Raw genomic sequence first — 13041 nt, 5'->3', positions numbered from 1 at the left:
CGACGCGTCAGAGTCAGATCTAGCTCGGCAAGTATTTATTCATTATTCATTTTCACCAAAAGAACCTCCTGGATTTTTAATCGTGCAAGAACCAATTAATCCGGTTTATCTGCAATTTCATAATAGTTTGTTATCAAGAATTAATTTCAGATTAACAGATCAGAAAGGAAATTTATTAGATTTGAGAAACGTGACGCTAAATATTAATTTGCTGGTAAAATCGAGATTCTCCACCAAAAAAAAATTGATAAAGAACGGTAAATATTAACAAAAACATCATTTCTTTTAATTTTCACAATTTTGAGGGGATATTTGGTAGTCAAAATCGTGAAAACTGCACAATTTCTTTATTTTGAGTGGGTATTTACCTAAAATTTTCGTAAAAAACAAACATTTTCAATAAAAAACAGTATAAAACCAAATAAAACAGTAAAAAACGAATAATTTCAGTAAAAAATTGTAAAAAACAAATAACTTCATTTTTTAAAAAAAATTATCATGATGTTGGAACACAAAAATTGCACCTAATAAGGTAATCTTTAATGTCAAATACCATCGAAGTATGATAATTAATTTTAGATTTATCTGAGGCAATTTTTACATATTCAGCTGCTTCAAGAAACTCTCGACGGGAAATAAAATTTCCTCGTAAAAGTTTTTTAATACGCCGCTGAAATTCCTCATGAAACTTACTAACTATTGCAATTAGCGAAAACGAATTTAAATCAGGTGAATCAACACCAATAATAGGTATAATTTTACCATCACGAACTGTGAAAGTCATCATCATGTCAGGTGGTAATAAATAATGTTCACGGGTATCATCGATAATCATTTTGTCATAAAGGTAACCATCCGATAACATATTTAACGCAATTAAATCATTTATTGTGCACATTATTTATCCAAATAATTTAATTGTTTGAAATTTAATTTTCATCATTTACTATTTTTTTCAGTTATCTCACGCGGGTATTAATTATTTTTTTGCCTCATATTCTTCAGACAATTCTTATCTGATTTTCTCAATTGCCTTAGATAACGCAGCAAAATATTTAATTTGTGCTTCATCTACGCCTGCTAACGACTGATACATCGATGACTGAATTTTCTTTATAAATTTATATTCCGCTGGTAGAATATATCTACCTTCGTGTTTGTTTTGTGCTAGTATTTTAAAGTCAACGATGATCTTTTCGGCGGATAAATCATCTGATAATTTTATTATTTTTGTTTTTCAACTCTTTGATAGCGTCAATTACATTGTTGATATTTTTTTAATTTATTATACTGAATATTATGTTTCTAAAATAAAAAAACATAATCTTGATGCGTCTTAAACGATTTTAGTTATCGTCAAGTATTAGGTGAATATAATACAATTTAATCAATTCTCCAAACTTATATGAAAATGTAGATTTTTGTATTTTATCGACAACATATTGAACCGAGCGTGGATGAACAACAAAATATTTTCCAGCAGAACACATTGATTGAAATATCATTTCTTCGTTGGTCTATAAATTTATTGATTTAACAGCTTTGGCACTTTTATTTGTGTTACGGCCGGTATTTCCCCGTGAGGAATTTTCAATTTGCGTAATCAATTGAAGATTTAATATATAATTATTTAGTTTATCTCCGTCAACGTGGTCAGTTACACGACCATTTTTGATTAATCCGTTGAAACATTTGTACACAAAACGAGGACAGTAATATAGTTTGTCTCGGCTCTAAATTTAAGATAACAGTATTACCAACAATACCAAGTGTTTTTTTTTTTTAACTTTGCAATGTCTGACAACACCATCGCAGGATGCTTCGTAGTTATCGACAATTGGATGCCTCATGAATATTGGATTCATATAATAATTATTATTTGTCTAAATTAAGGTTTGCTTGGAAACCTATCCAGATAATCCTCCTCGCACTTGATGGTGTTGTCACTGTCATTATTTATAATTATTGATTATAATTCACATGCGTGGACGTCCGCGGTAACGATATTCCCGAGAGATCGTGTTGTTAAATTTTATTCCGCAGACAAGTTTGATTTTATTTATAAAATAAGTAAATCTGATCCAGTATCAGTGTGGCTGTTTCACAACGAAGACAAATATGATCAGTTTGTAAGGCATTACGGTGAATTATACAGAAGTGAATCACTACATGGCAAGATGAAAAAATTAGCGGAAAAATATAAATTCTGAACAATTGTTAATTAATTGTTTTAGTGTTCCATCTGTTGTAGCTCACGCTGTTAGGGAAAAAAATTTTGGAAACCAATGCGAGGCGAATTTCTCAAAGATGTACAACAAAGTTGTGTCGAATATGGACACGGCGGATTATGGAACACTAAATATAATCGCAGCGATATGACATCCGTTGACATGGTTGCGTGTTATCCTGGAAGTTTCCTAGGGTTAGGCAAGTGCGCCAAATATTTTGCTCAATTTGGACTTCCTAGCAGCGAAATGACGCGAGTTATCAATTAATGGTCCGTAGTCGGATTTTCTAATAACATGATTCGCTCGTGTAGTATCATTTGAATTTGCTAAAAATCTTCATAAGATTTGTTATGTTTGGTTTGGCAGACATTTTTCAGAACAACGTTGGGTTCAAAAGGCGCTGTTGCAATATATGCTACATTCAGCAATATGAACGTCATTGATAGTCAGTGAAGCAATTATATCATATAAAAAAGAAACATCAGTTTGGTTGCCAATGGATCATGACGAAAAAACATCAAAAGATTTAGGTAGAAAAATAATTGGTAGATGGAAACATCTATGAAGAATTTTTTAAATTTATGGAGACCAAATGATTTGATAGTTACAAGCAGAAAAATAATCCGAGATACGCTTCAACGAGAATTATTTCAATTACAGCGAGAGAAATTTCCATTATTACCTGTGCCGTTATGTTATCGACCAGCAGATACCCGACGAGAAAATATTAACGCTGATGTGCCGGGGCAAGGAAAAAAGAATCTGGTGTTAAATGATTTTGTCGCCGTTGATATCGATCTCGTCGAAGAGGCACTAAATATGGACAAATCTCCGTGGACGCTAGGTTATACAATGACAATTCACTCATCACAGGAGTTAAATATTTCAGATATAGTTGTTTGAATTGTTGAAGATCGCATAGAATGGTCAAATTTAGTTTATTTAGCCGTGTCTAGAGTCAGAAAAATATCTCAATTGAGACGAATTGTCCTAGATGGGCTGATAATTAACGATGAAACATGCGGTGACGTAATTAGGAAAAATATATCCAGCTATAAACAATACGATAAAACAATTACAATTTTGCCCTAGATGTTGATTTTGCAATGTCGTTAAACCAACAATAAAATAATCACTGTGCGATTTTTAATTGAGTAATGTTATGGAAAAATCAGAAGAATGATTCATGACAATTCCCCGTTGACATAAAAAATAACCGTCATGGTCATACACGAGAAAATGTCATTTTGGCGTGTTTAGAATGTAACAGACGCGTTACTTAAGTGATTTAGGTGGCAATTGAGTATCAGCGGTATCTTTACGAGTAAATTCACGTTGAGGAGCGAGTGAGTGAAGAATGTAAATTGCGTGTCTTCCCGATGACCTTGTCAGGGTGGATATTGTATGTGCTGTAACGCTCCAAATATGATCTGTTGCTCTTTTTCTACCACCTTCAGCTTCGCCTTGCTTATATAAATATCTCACGATGATACTACCTAGTACCGGCCTAATTGAAAAATCGCGTCGTTTTATTGGTATAATTGCTTTCGTGATCGCGATGGCCGGTTTCATATTTATTGTTCGTGTTATTTCGTTATTTATTGCTGAAATCAAATTTGGTAATCTCTCGACCCATTCGTATGATCTTGAATCCTGAATAAATTCCCTCGCATACTGATATCCGAATAATCGCTCAGCTAGTGTTTTATTGAATCTTTCAACAATTGCCTGATCTCGGTGAATTCCAGTGTGCCCTCGCCGTATTTTGACGTTATTTTGTTTAATTGAAAATGATACCGCACCTAAGCATTCTCTACCAGGATCAACCTGAAGTAAATTTGGCCACCGTAGACCTCCTCGTTGATAAATTTTATTAAATGCATCAGCAACTTCAACGGCGGTTTTTGTTATTAACGGCTCTGCTTCTTTATATCTGCTTGCAATATCAACTACCGTGAGGACATATTTGTATGTTTTTTGACCAACAATATCGTGTGGCAGAAACATAATATCAGCTTGATGAACTTCATTAGGTACACTAACGTCAAAGTGTGCGTGCTCGATTCGTTTAGGCGGCGGAAGATAAATTTGTCACACAGCCTGTTTAGATAACCATAACGCTGCAACTAGAATCTTTACTCGAGCAGCCTTGGCAAGTTTGCTAATTGCCGCTTTACCTTTCCAAAATCCAGCCGGAGAATAATAAATCGATTCCATAATATTAATTACCAGCACCTAGCGTTAATTTGCCTTTCATTTGAGTATTTATTAACCAACTAGCTAATCTTTCTCTTATTGATTTATTAGGAATAGAATTTAGCGTATGAATCAATTTTACATCCGCGAGATGCATTTGTTGTAGATAGTTTGCTTCGATAAGTAATATCATGAACATAGCATGCTTTACTTATGGCGTTTATGGGATCTTCATTTAAATTTGGTTTATCATTGTTGTCAAGCCTAATATCAAGTCGAGTGCCATTTCCACAATAATTATATCCTGGAAGATGTTTTTCTCCTGGATATTTAGCCCGGGGTATTCCAAGTAACCTGGCAAACTCTGCTGCAATTTCACAGCCCGTTTTTTAAATTTTTTTAAATAGATTTCATTTTGCTCGTTGTCCAGATGATGTAAATCTAAATTTCTTTGTGCCGCATTTTCCACATGCACCTCGCGGCTGATCTGTTATTGCGCGTGACAGCATTAGTTAGGTCTATTGTTGGAGTACGCGCACATTTTACACAATATAAATCCATAAATATAATTATATCATGAATGTAATTGATTTTTCCGCTACAAAAAAAAACATGAACCGGTTAAACATCACGCGGCATTGCCGAATTCTATCAGATTGATAATAATAGGTCCATCTGGGTCGGGTAAAACACAATTGCTGCTAAATTTGATAATGCGGTGGTTAAAATGGGATAAATTATATTTAGTTGCACCATCAGTTGATGATCAGCGATGCTATGAGGTATTAAAGGATTTTAATGAAAATGCGCTACTATTAAATGAATATCACGATGATATTATTGAATTTATCACCGATATCAATGACGTACCGTCTGTTGATGATCTTGACAGGGGTGTCAATAATATAGTTGTATATGACTACGTAATGTTAGACAAACAATCGAATCATGCAAGGATATCTTCTTGAGGACGACATAAAAATACTGATGTCATTTATGTAACTCAGAGATGCACACAAATTCCGAAAGTGATTAGAGATAATTGCAGTATTCTAGCAGTATTTAATGGCGTTGACACGCACACGCTAAGAAATATTCATCAAACTTGGTGTTCTGGAGACATGGATATTATTAAATTTAGAAATTTCTTTAGTCATGCTTTGTTGACTCCGCATGGATTCATAACGATAAATTTGCATGACCCACGAACACGATATCGAATCGGTCTCGACAAAATATCTTAAATTAATATTCCTAACAGCAGCAGGGAGGGAGAGTCGTCCTAGTGTGGTCTTATATGATGGCCGGAGCAAAATTAATACTCTGTGGAAGCCTTTCATTTGGGAAATAGAGGCTTTTACAAATGATTTTCTCTCTGGAGCCTTCAAGTTTATTTTGAAGTTTGCTATTTTGTGCTTTTAATAGTTTTTAATATTGCCACCATCACCATTATTATGATAACTACTATTATTTTAAAGACCACTAATACGTTGTACCTATCATTATCATTTCTTCTGTTACTGTTACCGTTATGAAGATAACAGTGAAACAGAACACTACAGCCTCATACATATACATACGTACATAAAACTCTGTTCCTGAGCATTGTCACATTTGAACACTCGGTTTATATCGCGTGTGGAATCTATCATTTGGAAGTAAGTCCAAAGCCCGTGAGAAGCAAATAAATACAGGGAAATGAAGATATTGTTACTATGATAGACAATTGTGGCACTGAGATATAATTATACAATATTACCTTTTTCTGATACAACACACAGATGAGAAATGTATACATGAGGCGATGAAACATGCACAAATATATTTTTTCCTAAGGAAAATATGAAACATGCGATTACATATATAATCATGACATGCTCTCGGGAAAAGAGTCAACCTTTACAAAACTATTTGAAGCCATGGAAAAGGAATATAAAAGAATATACGTTGCCACAAGCTGATATGTATGATTGAAATGTAACATAGGACTATACATCAAATGCTAGATTTTGTTTAGAGTATGCTTCAGTATCGAAAGGTTGCACAAAGTCAAAGGGATGCAAATGCTTGCAAAACATTCGTGCTTCAAAGACCCGAATTTATATTTCCCATACCCAGTAAATGTGGAGGTGCTTGCATAATCCATATTAAGTTTCTTTCATCATTTATTTTATTCCTTTTGCTTCCTATGTCCTTATTACCTTGTAGTTGAGCAGATTTTCGCAATCAATTTTATCACTAGTTCTTCTATTTTTGTAATATGCCGTGGGACTTGAATAATGTTTCTGCTTATTCACCATTGACATATGACATTAATTGTGATCTCTCCCCACAAACCAATAATAAAAGGCAATCAGACGCATAAAGTACTTTTCCTATATTTTAACAAATAAAACTGACACAATTAGTTCAACACCTAGCCACATTTACGACCAGCCACAAATTATTTTCTCTTTGTGACTTTAATGTCATAGACACTAGAAACTCTGTTTACAAATTAAGATTAGAAAAGACATATACATTTTCAGCAATCGGAGACTACCTCTATGGTAACGATCCCATAATATATCTGTAATTGTTCCCAACAATTAAATAATTTAATATTGTTCGAAGGGATTTATTAACTATTTTGACTGTAGTTGTATCAGCAGATGTTTACATCATTTAAGTTCTGCAACGTAACTGTTCGGTACACAGCGTATTGTACATTACCTGAACTATGATATTCAGTACAACGCGTTATATATTCCTTCTATATCACTCGAACGCACGTATCACAGGGAAGCCTGTTCTGCTCCAACTTCTGTGATTAGAACTCTTTTAAATGCAAGTGTTCGAAAATGTCATTTTAGAAAAACAACATAGTTGAGGTGTTCGGAATAAATGATTAATCTTTAAGCGGAAACAAAAACCTCAATGTTTAGCCTTGAAGTTTCATAATACTTTACTCACTTGGTAGAAATATGTAAAAATATTGATACTAGCAAAACATAGCGCTTTAAGAACAAAAACATTTGTGAGACGGATTGATTGATTAAAAACCGCATTCTTTACAGGACTTCCAGAAACCGTGTATAACGATCCTTGGCTGTACGCACATATCATTTTAGCAACAACGGGTTAACCTCAATTCTTAAAACATATAATTATGAAAAGCATTTATTAACATTTTCAGTAAGAAAACAAACTGAAAAACTATTAAGTTCAATAATAGTCCTTCAATTTGAGAGTAACTTTACCTAACAATGATTCGAGTATACTGCGATTAAATTTCACTGTTTGAAGGTCACTATTAATTTTATGCTTTGAAATAATCAAATGTCGATGTCTGAAAATGTACTGTTATTACACAGAATGTTTACTGCAGCTCTTGTATAGTCCATGCATAAGTTTATTATTATTTCTTATATGTTACAGAAGTTTGTGATGAACCAGCCTTTCAGTACACCATCATCAAGAATGGCACACTAGTCAACGAACGCAGAATATTTTCACATGGAATGAAACTGAATGCGTCTTGTGACTCATCATCAAAACTCCATGCTGATAAAAGTGATAGAGGAAATGGTACATCATCTGTAACAGAATGCAGTGATGGTGAATGGGAACCTAAATTCAGTTGCAAAAGTAAGCTGGAACGAATTGATTAAATACTAATCTCGTCTAGTGTTTACAGGTTTGGTGCTGTTCAAGTGTACGTGTGTGTGTGTGTTTGTGTGTGTGTGTGTGTTAGTGCTAGTATGTTTCCGTTATCATTTGTTCAGTTTATTGCCCATTTACTAAAACATATTTGTCAAGAAAATTTCAGCATAAACATATTTTTATTCCATGGATTCCAATTTTCGAAATATTTTAAAACTCATTAAATATTATTTAAAACTACAAAAGGGTATGAGTATAAGTGCCACATACACGAAAATTAATACATATAACGAACGTCTCCTCGCACGTTAATATCAAATTAACATCATCGTGAAACACAATGAAATTAACTTTTTTGACGAGTAGCAAAGTCATTGTAGGCACATCTTGCACTTATTGATGAGCATAAGGAAACATAACTGCTAGGAACATGTGAAAATATTATTTTAATAATTTGGTACAAATATTTTATTTTATTTGACTTTAGAACGTGAAAATAGCACTATTTTTGTATCAGCTCATCGATTGGTCATCTAAACTAATTGTTTATGCAGAACGTGCCGCAAAATCAAAAACAACAATGTACCAGAAGCATGGATTTATAATGACATAGACTGTTACAATAATTTACAGGTTTAATATTTGCGATGTTGATATGTTAAATGCACTTACATTACTAAATATGTTCTTGATTTGGGTCGGTCAAACAAATTCATAGCATGCCATTTGTGTAATTTCAGTAGAAATATAATTTATATATTTTCACGCTTGAAAATATGAATATATTGTTATATAATGTTAGATATAGCATAAACAAATTCGATGTCATCAACAGGTTTCTTCGTGATGATATAAAAATTCAGGAATCTCTTATTGGTTCTTATAAGTTATTCATACAAGCAATATTTTAATATCATAAAGCGATGGCCTGAGTATATACCAGTTATTATTACAAAAGAGAACACAGAACAAAAAATGCTTATAAAGAATAAATTTCATCTTTGAATTGGATAACGAATCTTAGATTGGTATATATTATGTAAAAGGAAACAAAATATTAGTTATTATTAAATATTGATTACACGAGATAAAAAACAGACTTAACATTACAGTCATCGAATTAGCGGCTTAGAATATTAATTTCAACATAATGTTAGTAAACGCATGCATAATATTCTACTAAGTAAAAAGTGATATGTAATGAGATGCACAGCTAATATTGTATTAGACATTGACACACACAGGGAAGACATCTTGAATCCTAGAGACTTTGTTCAAGACCTCGATCCCTACGTAAATCAAATTTGACCAGCAACGTTAACTAAATCATATGTGTAGAAACATTCCGTCTCCTCTCTGCACTTATTCTAATTAGGTTTGTACACTGCTTGTGTATCTTGCATGGATTGCTGTCCTCATCCAGTCGTTCCCACACAGAAGTAAACCTCACATTTATTAATATCGTTATTTATAACGAAGAGGAAGCTATTCTACCTTTCTATGACGAGAAAGATATATAGATTTATAACATACAAATAGCAATCATCATCACCTGGAACCTAAAGGAAAGTAACTTTAAACAATAAAGACTATTTAAAATAAGAAAAGAAAATAAAGTACCATTTCATGAAGAGATAACCATTGTTTTTAAGAATACATATCTCCATCGAAACTATCAAAACAAGAAAGTGTTTTTCAGCCTATACATTCGTTATGGACATGCTGAAACAAACTTTTGCAAACAGTCCACATGGATGCATGCAATATACATTCGTGAATTCAAGTATAACTGGGTGTTTAGTATATAGGTGATTTTGTCAGTCTTTATAAGACTTCATTGTCCAAATAACCTGCCGATTGAAGTCCAATTCAAGAGAGCAAAAGTAGCAGTATGGTCTGTCTTTTTTTCCTTATTTTTCCTTTAAACTTTTGCATCCTAAATCCGCACACTTACCTTAATCGTAGACAATAAAATGTGCCATGATATAGTATCCTAGATGTACACCGAGATACCAGATTTAACATTTTAAACCTGATATACAGTGTGGAAATCATATGTGATACAGACATAGACATGTAAATGGCTCAACCAGAATACTTATATGCTTATTATAGTGTGTAACACAGCAGCATTATCCGAAGTTTCATGTGAAGTTGTCAAGACAAAACAGATTGTAAAACTTTTACTTATTTTACAGGTTCTATCGTCAACTAATCATGCATGTTTGACAAAGAATTCGATACAGTTTACTATGAAGAAAATACACAGCAGTAATTATTGCAATCAATGACGATTTTAAATACATCTTATCAGTAAAATATCATTTCATACATTCATAAACTGACTATAATTTGTCTCAATATGTTCCACCTGTTAAACATAACAAAATTATGTTTATTTAACACAGGGAAGTCAGCACTGATCGACACTATTAACTGATCACTTAATTCGTATTAAAACATGGACTTATGGACATAGCTCTATACGCTACATGTATCGTCTGCTAATAAACTCTCTGAAAATGCAGGAAGAATATGTTATTCTGCTGCAGGTTACACATAAAACTACTATAATGGCAACTGATTCCACTGACATGATATGATCACATACAGAAGAAATTTCATTTTCAAAAATTGCATCGAAGGACTTATTTCTGTGGTCAAGATTTATGATGTATATATAAGAAGAAAACGGATGTTCTAAGTATTGAGAGATATGCTTTGATATTTTATAACTAGTTTGTGTTACAACGAGGCCCTTGCGTCAGTCATTTAAAGTGTCAAATGACGAAGTATGGTAGTACTTTGTAAAATATATTGTATGCGTTTTAGTATTATAATTGTGTATTTCAGAAACATGCACATTACCCACAGGCACTTTTAAGTTTGTAAAAACAAATGCAACGAGGAAGGAAGGTGATCAAATCGCACATGGACGGCGAATGGTACCAGTCTGTCCGTCAGGCTATAAGGAGGTTAATCACAGTATTTGCTCAAATGGCACTTGGGTTCCATCATTTGAAGGATGTGTCAAAGGTAATTCTTTCACATTTCTGACTGGTTTGATATTAAAATTTTCGACAGTAACATGCAGAACAATCTTCTGAGAATCCGAGTCAATGGTAATGTGATCAGTCTCTCTGTCTCATAGGTTTTATGACACTATTTGGGATAAAGTTTTGAAAAATATCATAGAATTGAAATAACTGTACTACGTTCCAGATTGCTGACGATTCATTAACGATTACACTGTTGTGAAATTTATTCTTTACTGCCAAAGTCGCAACTGGCTAGGATGGTAAGAAATATAATGGCTACTATATCTTTCAGATGAAAACATTTCCCATTTTGACTGTCTCTTACGCTATTGACGTTGATTGTCTAGGTTTGGTACTTTCTTTATATTTTAAAACTGCCTTGGCTTATATTGCGTTTGTTATTGTATTTGTTGAAACCGGACTGTCTAATTTTGTATTAATTTGGAAAAAGTAATTACCAGAATGTAAACCATACAAGAACAATTGTTCTTACCTATGCCATATCAGTACATGTCTGTACTTGTCTTTGTCATATCAGTACATTTCTGTACTTATCTGTGTGATATCAGTACATGTCTGTACTTATCTGTGCCATATCAGTACGTGTATGTTCTTATCTGTGCCATATCAGTACATGTCTATATTTATTTGTACCATATCAGTATATGCATGTTCTTATCTGTGCCATATCATAACATGTCTGTTCATGTCTACTCAATATATTCTGCATATAATGCATCCGATAGCTGAAAGTATGCTAGCGCTGGTATCTAGAGATTTTTGCTATAATCTTGCTTATTTAAGTATATTTGTATGCTAAAATAATCTTTAATAGTTGATTAAGACTCACCTTTAAAAATGCAGCATTTTACAATGTACAATTGTCATCGGAACATCTAAACTTTGCATAAAGACAGTAATCCATCCTTTATCGTGTAAAGGCGGTTGAACTGGATCCAATAGTAAAACCAATTTATAAATGTGAAAATAAGGGCGTATAATAGGGAATTCTGACGATTAAAGAAACTTGAAGTCATAAAGACTCAATAATTTTGTGTTTTTATTTCTTAACTTTTCATATTAAATTATATATTCTTTTAGAAGATATGGAGTCAATTGAAATATTACATTTTATTTTAGAATTCACTATCCATAGTGTCTACGTTTTAACTCTCCAGATATCGGTAGATGTAGTATTCCTAATGATCCTGGAATGCAAGTCACACATATCCAGAACGGTACAGTAGTTGTGGATCGACGCTTAGAAGAAGGGGATAAGATCGTGGTGTCGTGTAAGTTGGGATATGAAATGTACGCATCCTCTGGGTCTAAGAATGGTTATGAATATGACTATTCGGATGCTGATTCGACCGGATATCCTGTAGAAGTGCCTGAAACTAAAGACAGTGAGAAACTCAGACCGATCAGTGATGGGACGTTTACGTGTAGTGAGACTGGAAAGTGGGAACCGGAGATCCGTTTTACATGTAAAAGTAGGTTCAACAATTTTTTTTAATATTCGAATCTAAATTATAATTCATACATATCTAATATGAACTTTTTCAGAATACACCTCTATCAGAAAGGAAGACAGTTGATCTGATTGGATGACAAAGAAGCGGTACAGAATCCCAGTCGCAGAATACTTCTCCTCCCATGGCCACACTTTCAGTGATATAACACTTATAGCTCACAACCCCAAATGGAGTTGAGAAACCAGAAAAGAAAATGAATCCTACTGGATAAGCCGCCTTAGAACTTTGAAACCAAACGGTTTGAACCAAGACAGCCAGTGACAAATAAAATTACATATTTGCAGTCGGCATGTTCTCTTTTCAATAATTCTCTAAATTTGCTTATTAGTCACCCAATAACCTATAAGTACAACTACAGCAATGAAATATCCAGGATATAATTTGCGCGTACATAAATTGAAC

General features: G+C 33.3%; 1 protein-coding gene across 7 annotated transcripts in view; it reads left to right on the top strand.

Annotated features, from left to right (window-relative positions):
- Positions 1-13041, top strand: part of LOC149794503 (sushi, von Willebrand factor type A, EGF and pentraxin domain-containing protein 1-like) — a 184760-nt gene that overhangs the window by 72105 nt on the left and 99614 nt on the right. For all 7 annotated transcript variants that reach the window (XR_016423037.1, XM_089968753.1, XM_089968751.1 and 4 more), the window contains 3 exons: positions 7842-8051; positions 10920-11102; positions 12283-12597. Coding sequence is in view for 6 of the 7 variants with exons in the window: in XM_089968753.1 (XP_089824879.1) it covers positions 7842-8051; positions 10920-11102; positions 12283-12597 (708 nt within the window). In the remaining variant the exon portion in view is untranslated. The remainder of the gene's footprint in view (positions 1-7841; positions 8052-10919; positions 11103-12282; positions 12598-13041) is intronic.

The sequence above is a fragment of the Sinohyriopsis cumingii genome, chromosome 8 (genome assembly GCF_028554795.1).
Source record: "Sinohyriopsis cumingii isolate HCF-2022 chromosome 8, ASM2855479v2, whole genome shotgun sequence".
NCBI classification, from domain to species: Eukaryota; Metazoa; Mollusca; class Bivalvia; order Unionida; family Unionidae; genus Sinohyriopsis; species Sinohyriopsis cumingii.
Note: the sequence above shows the minus strand (reverse complement) of the source record. Positions and strands in the feature narration are given on the sequence as shown.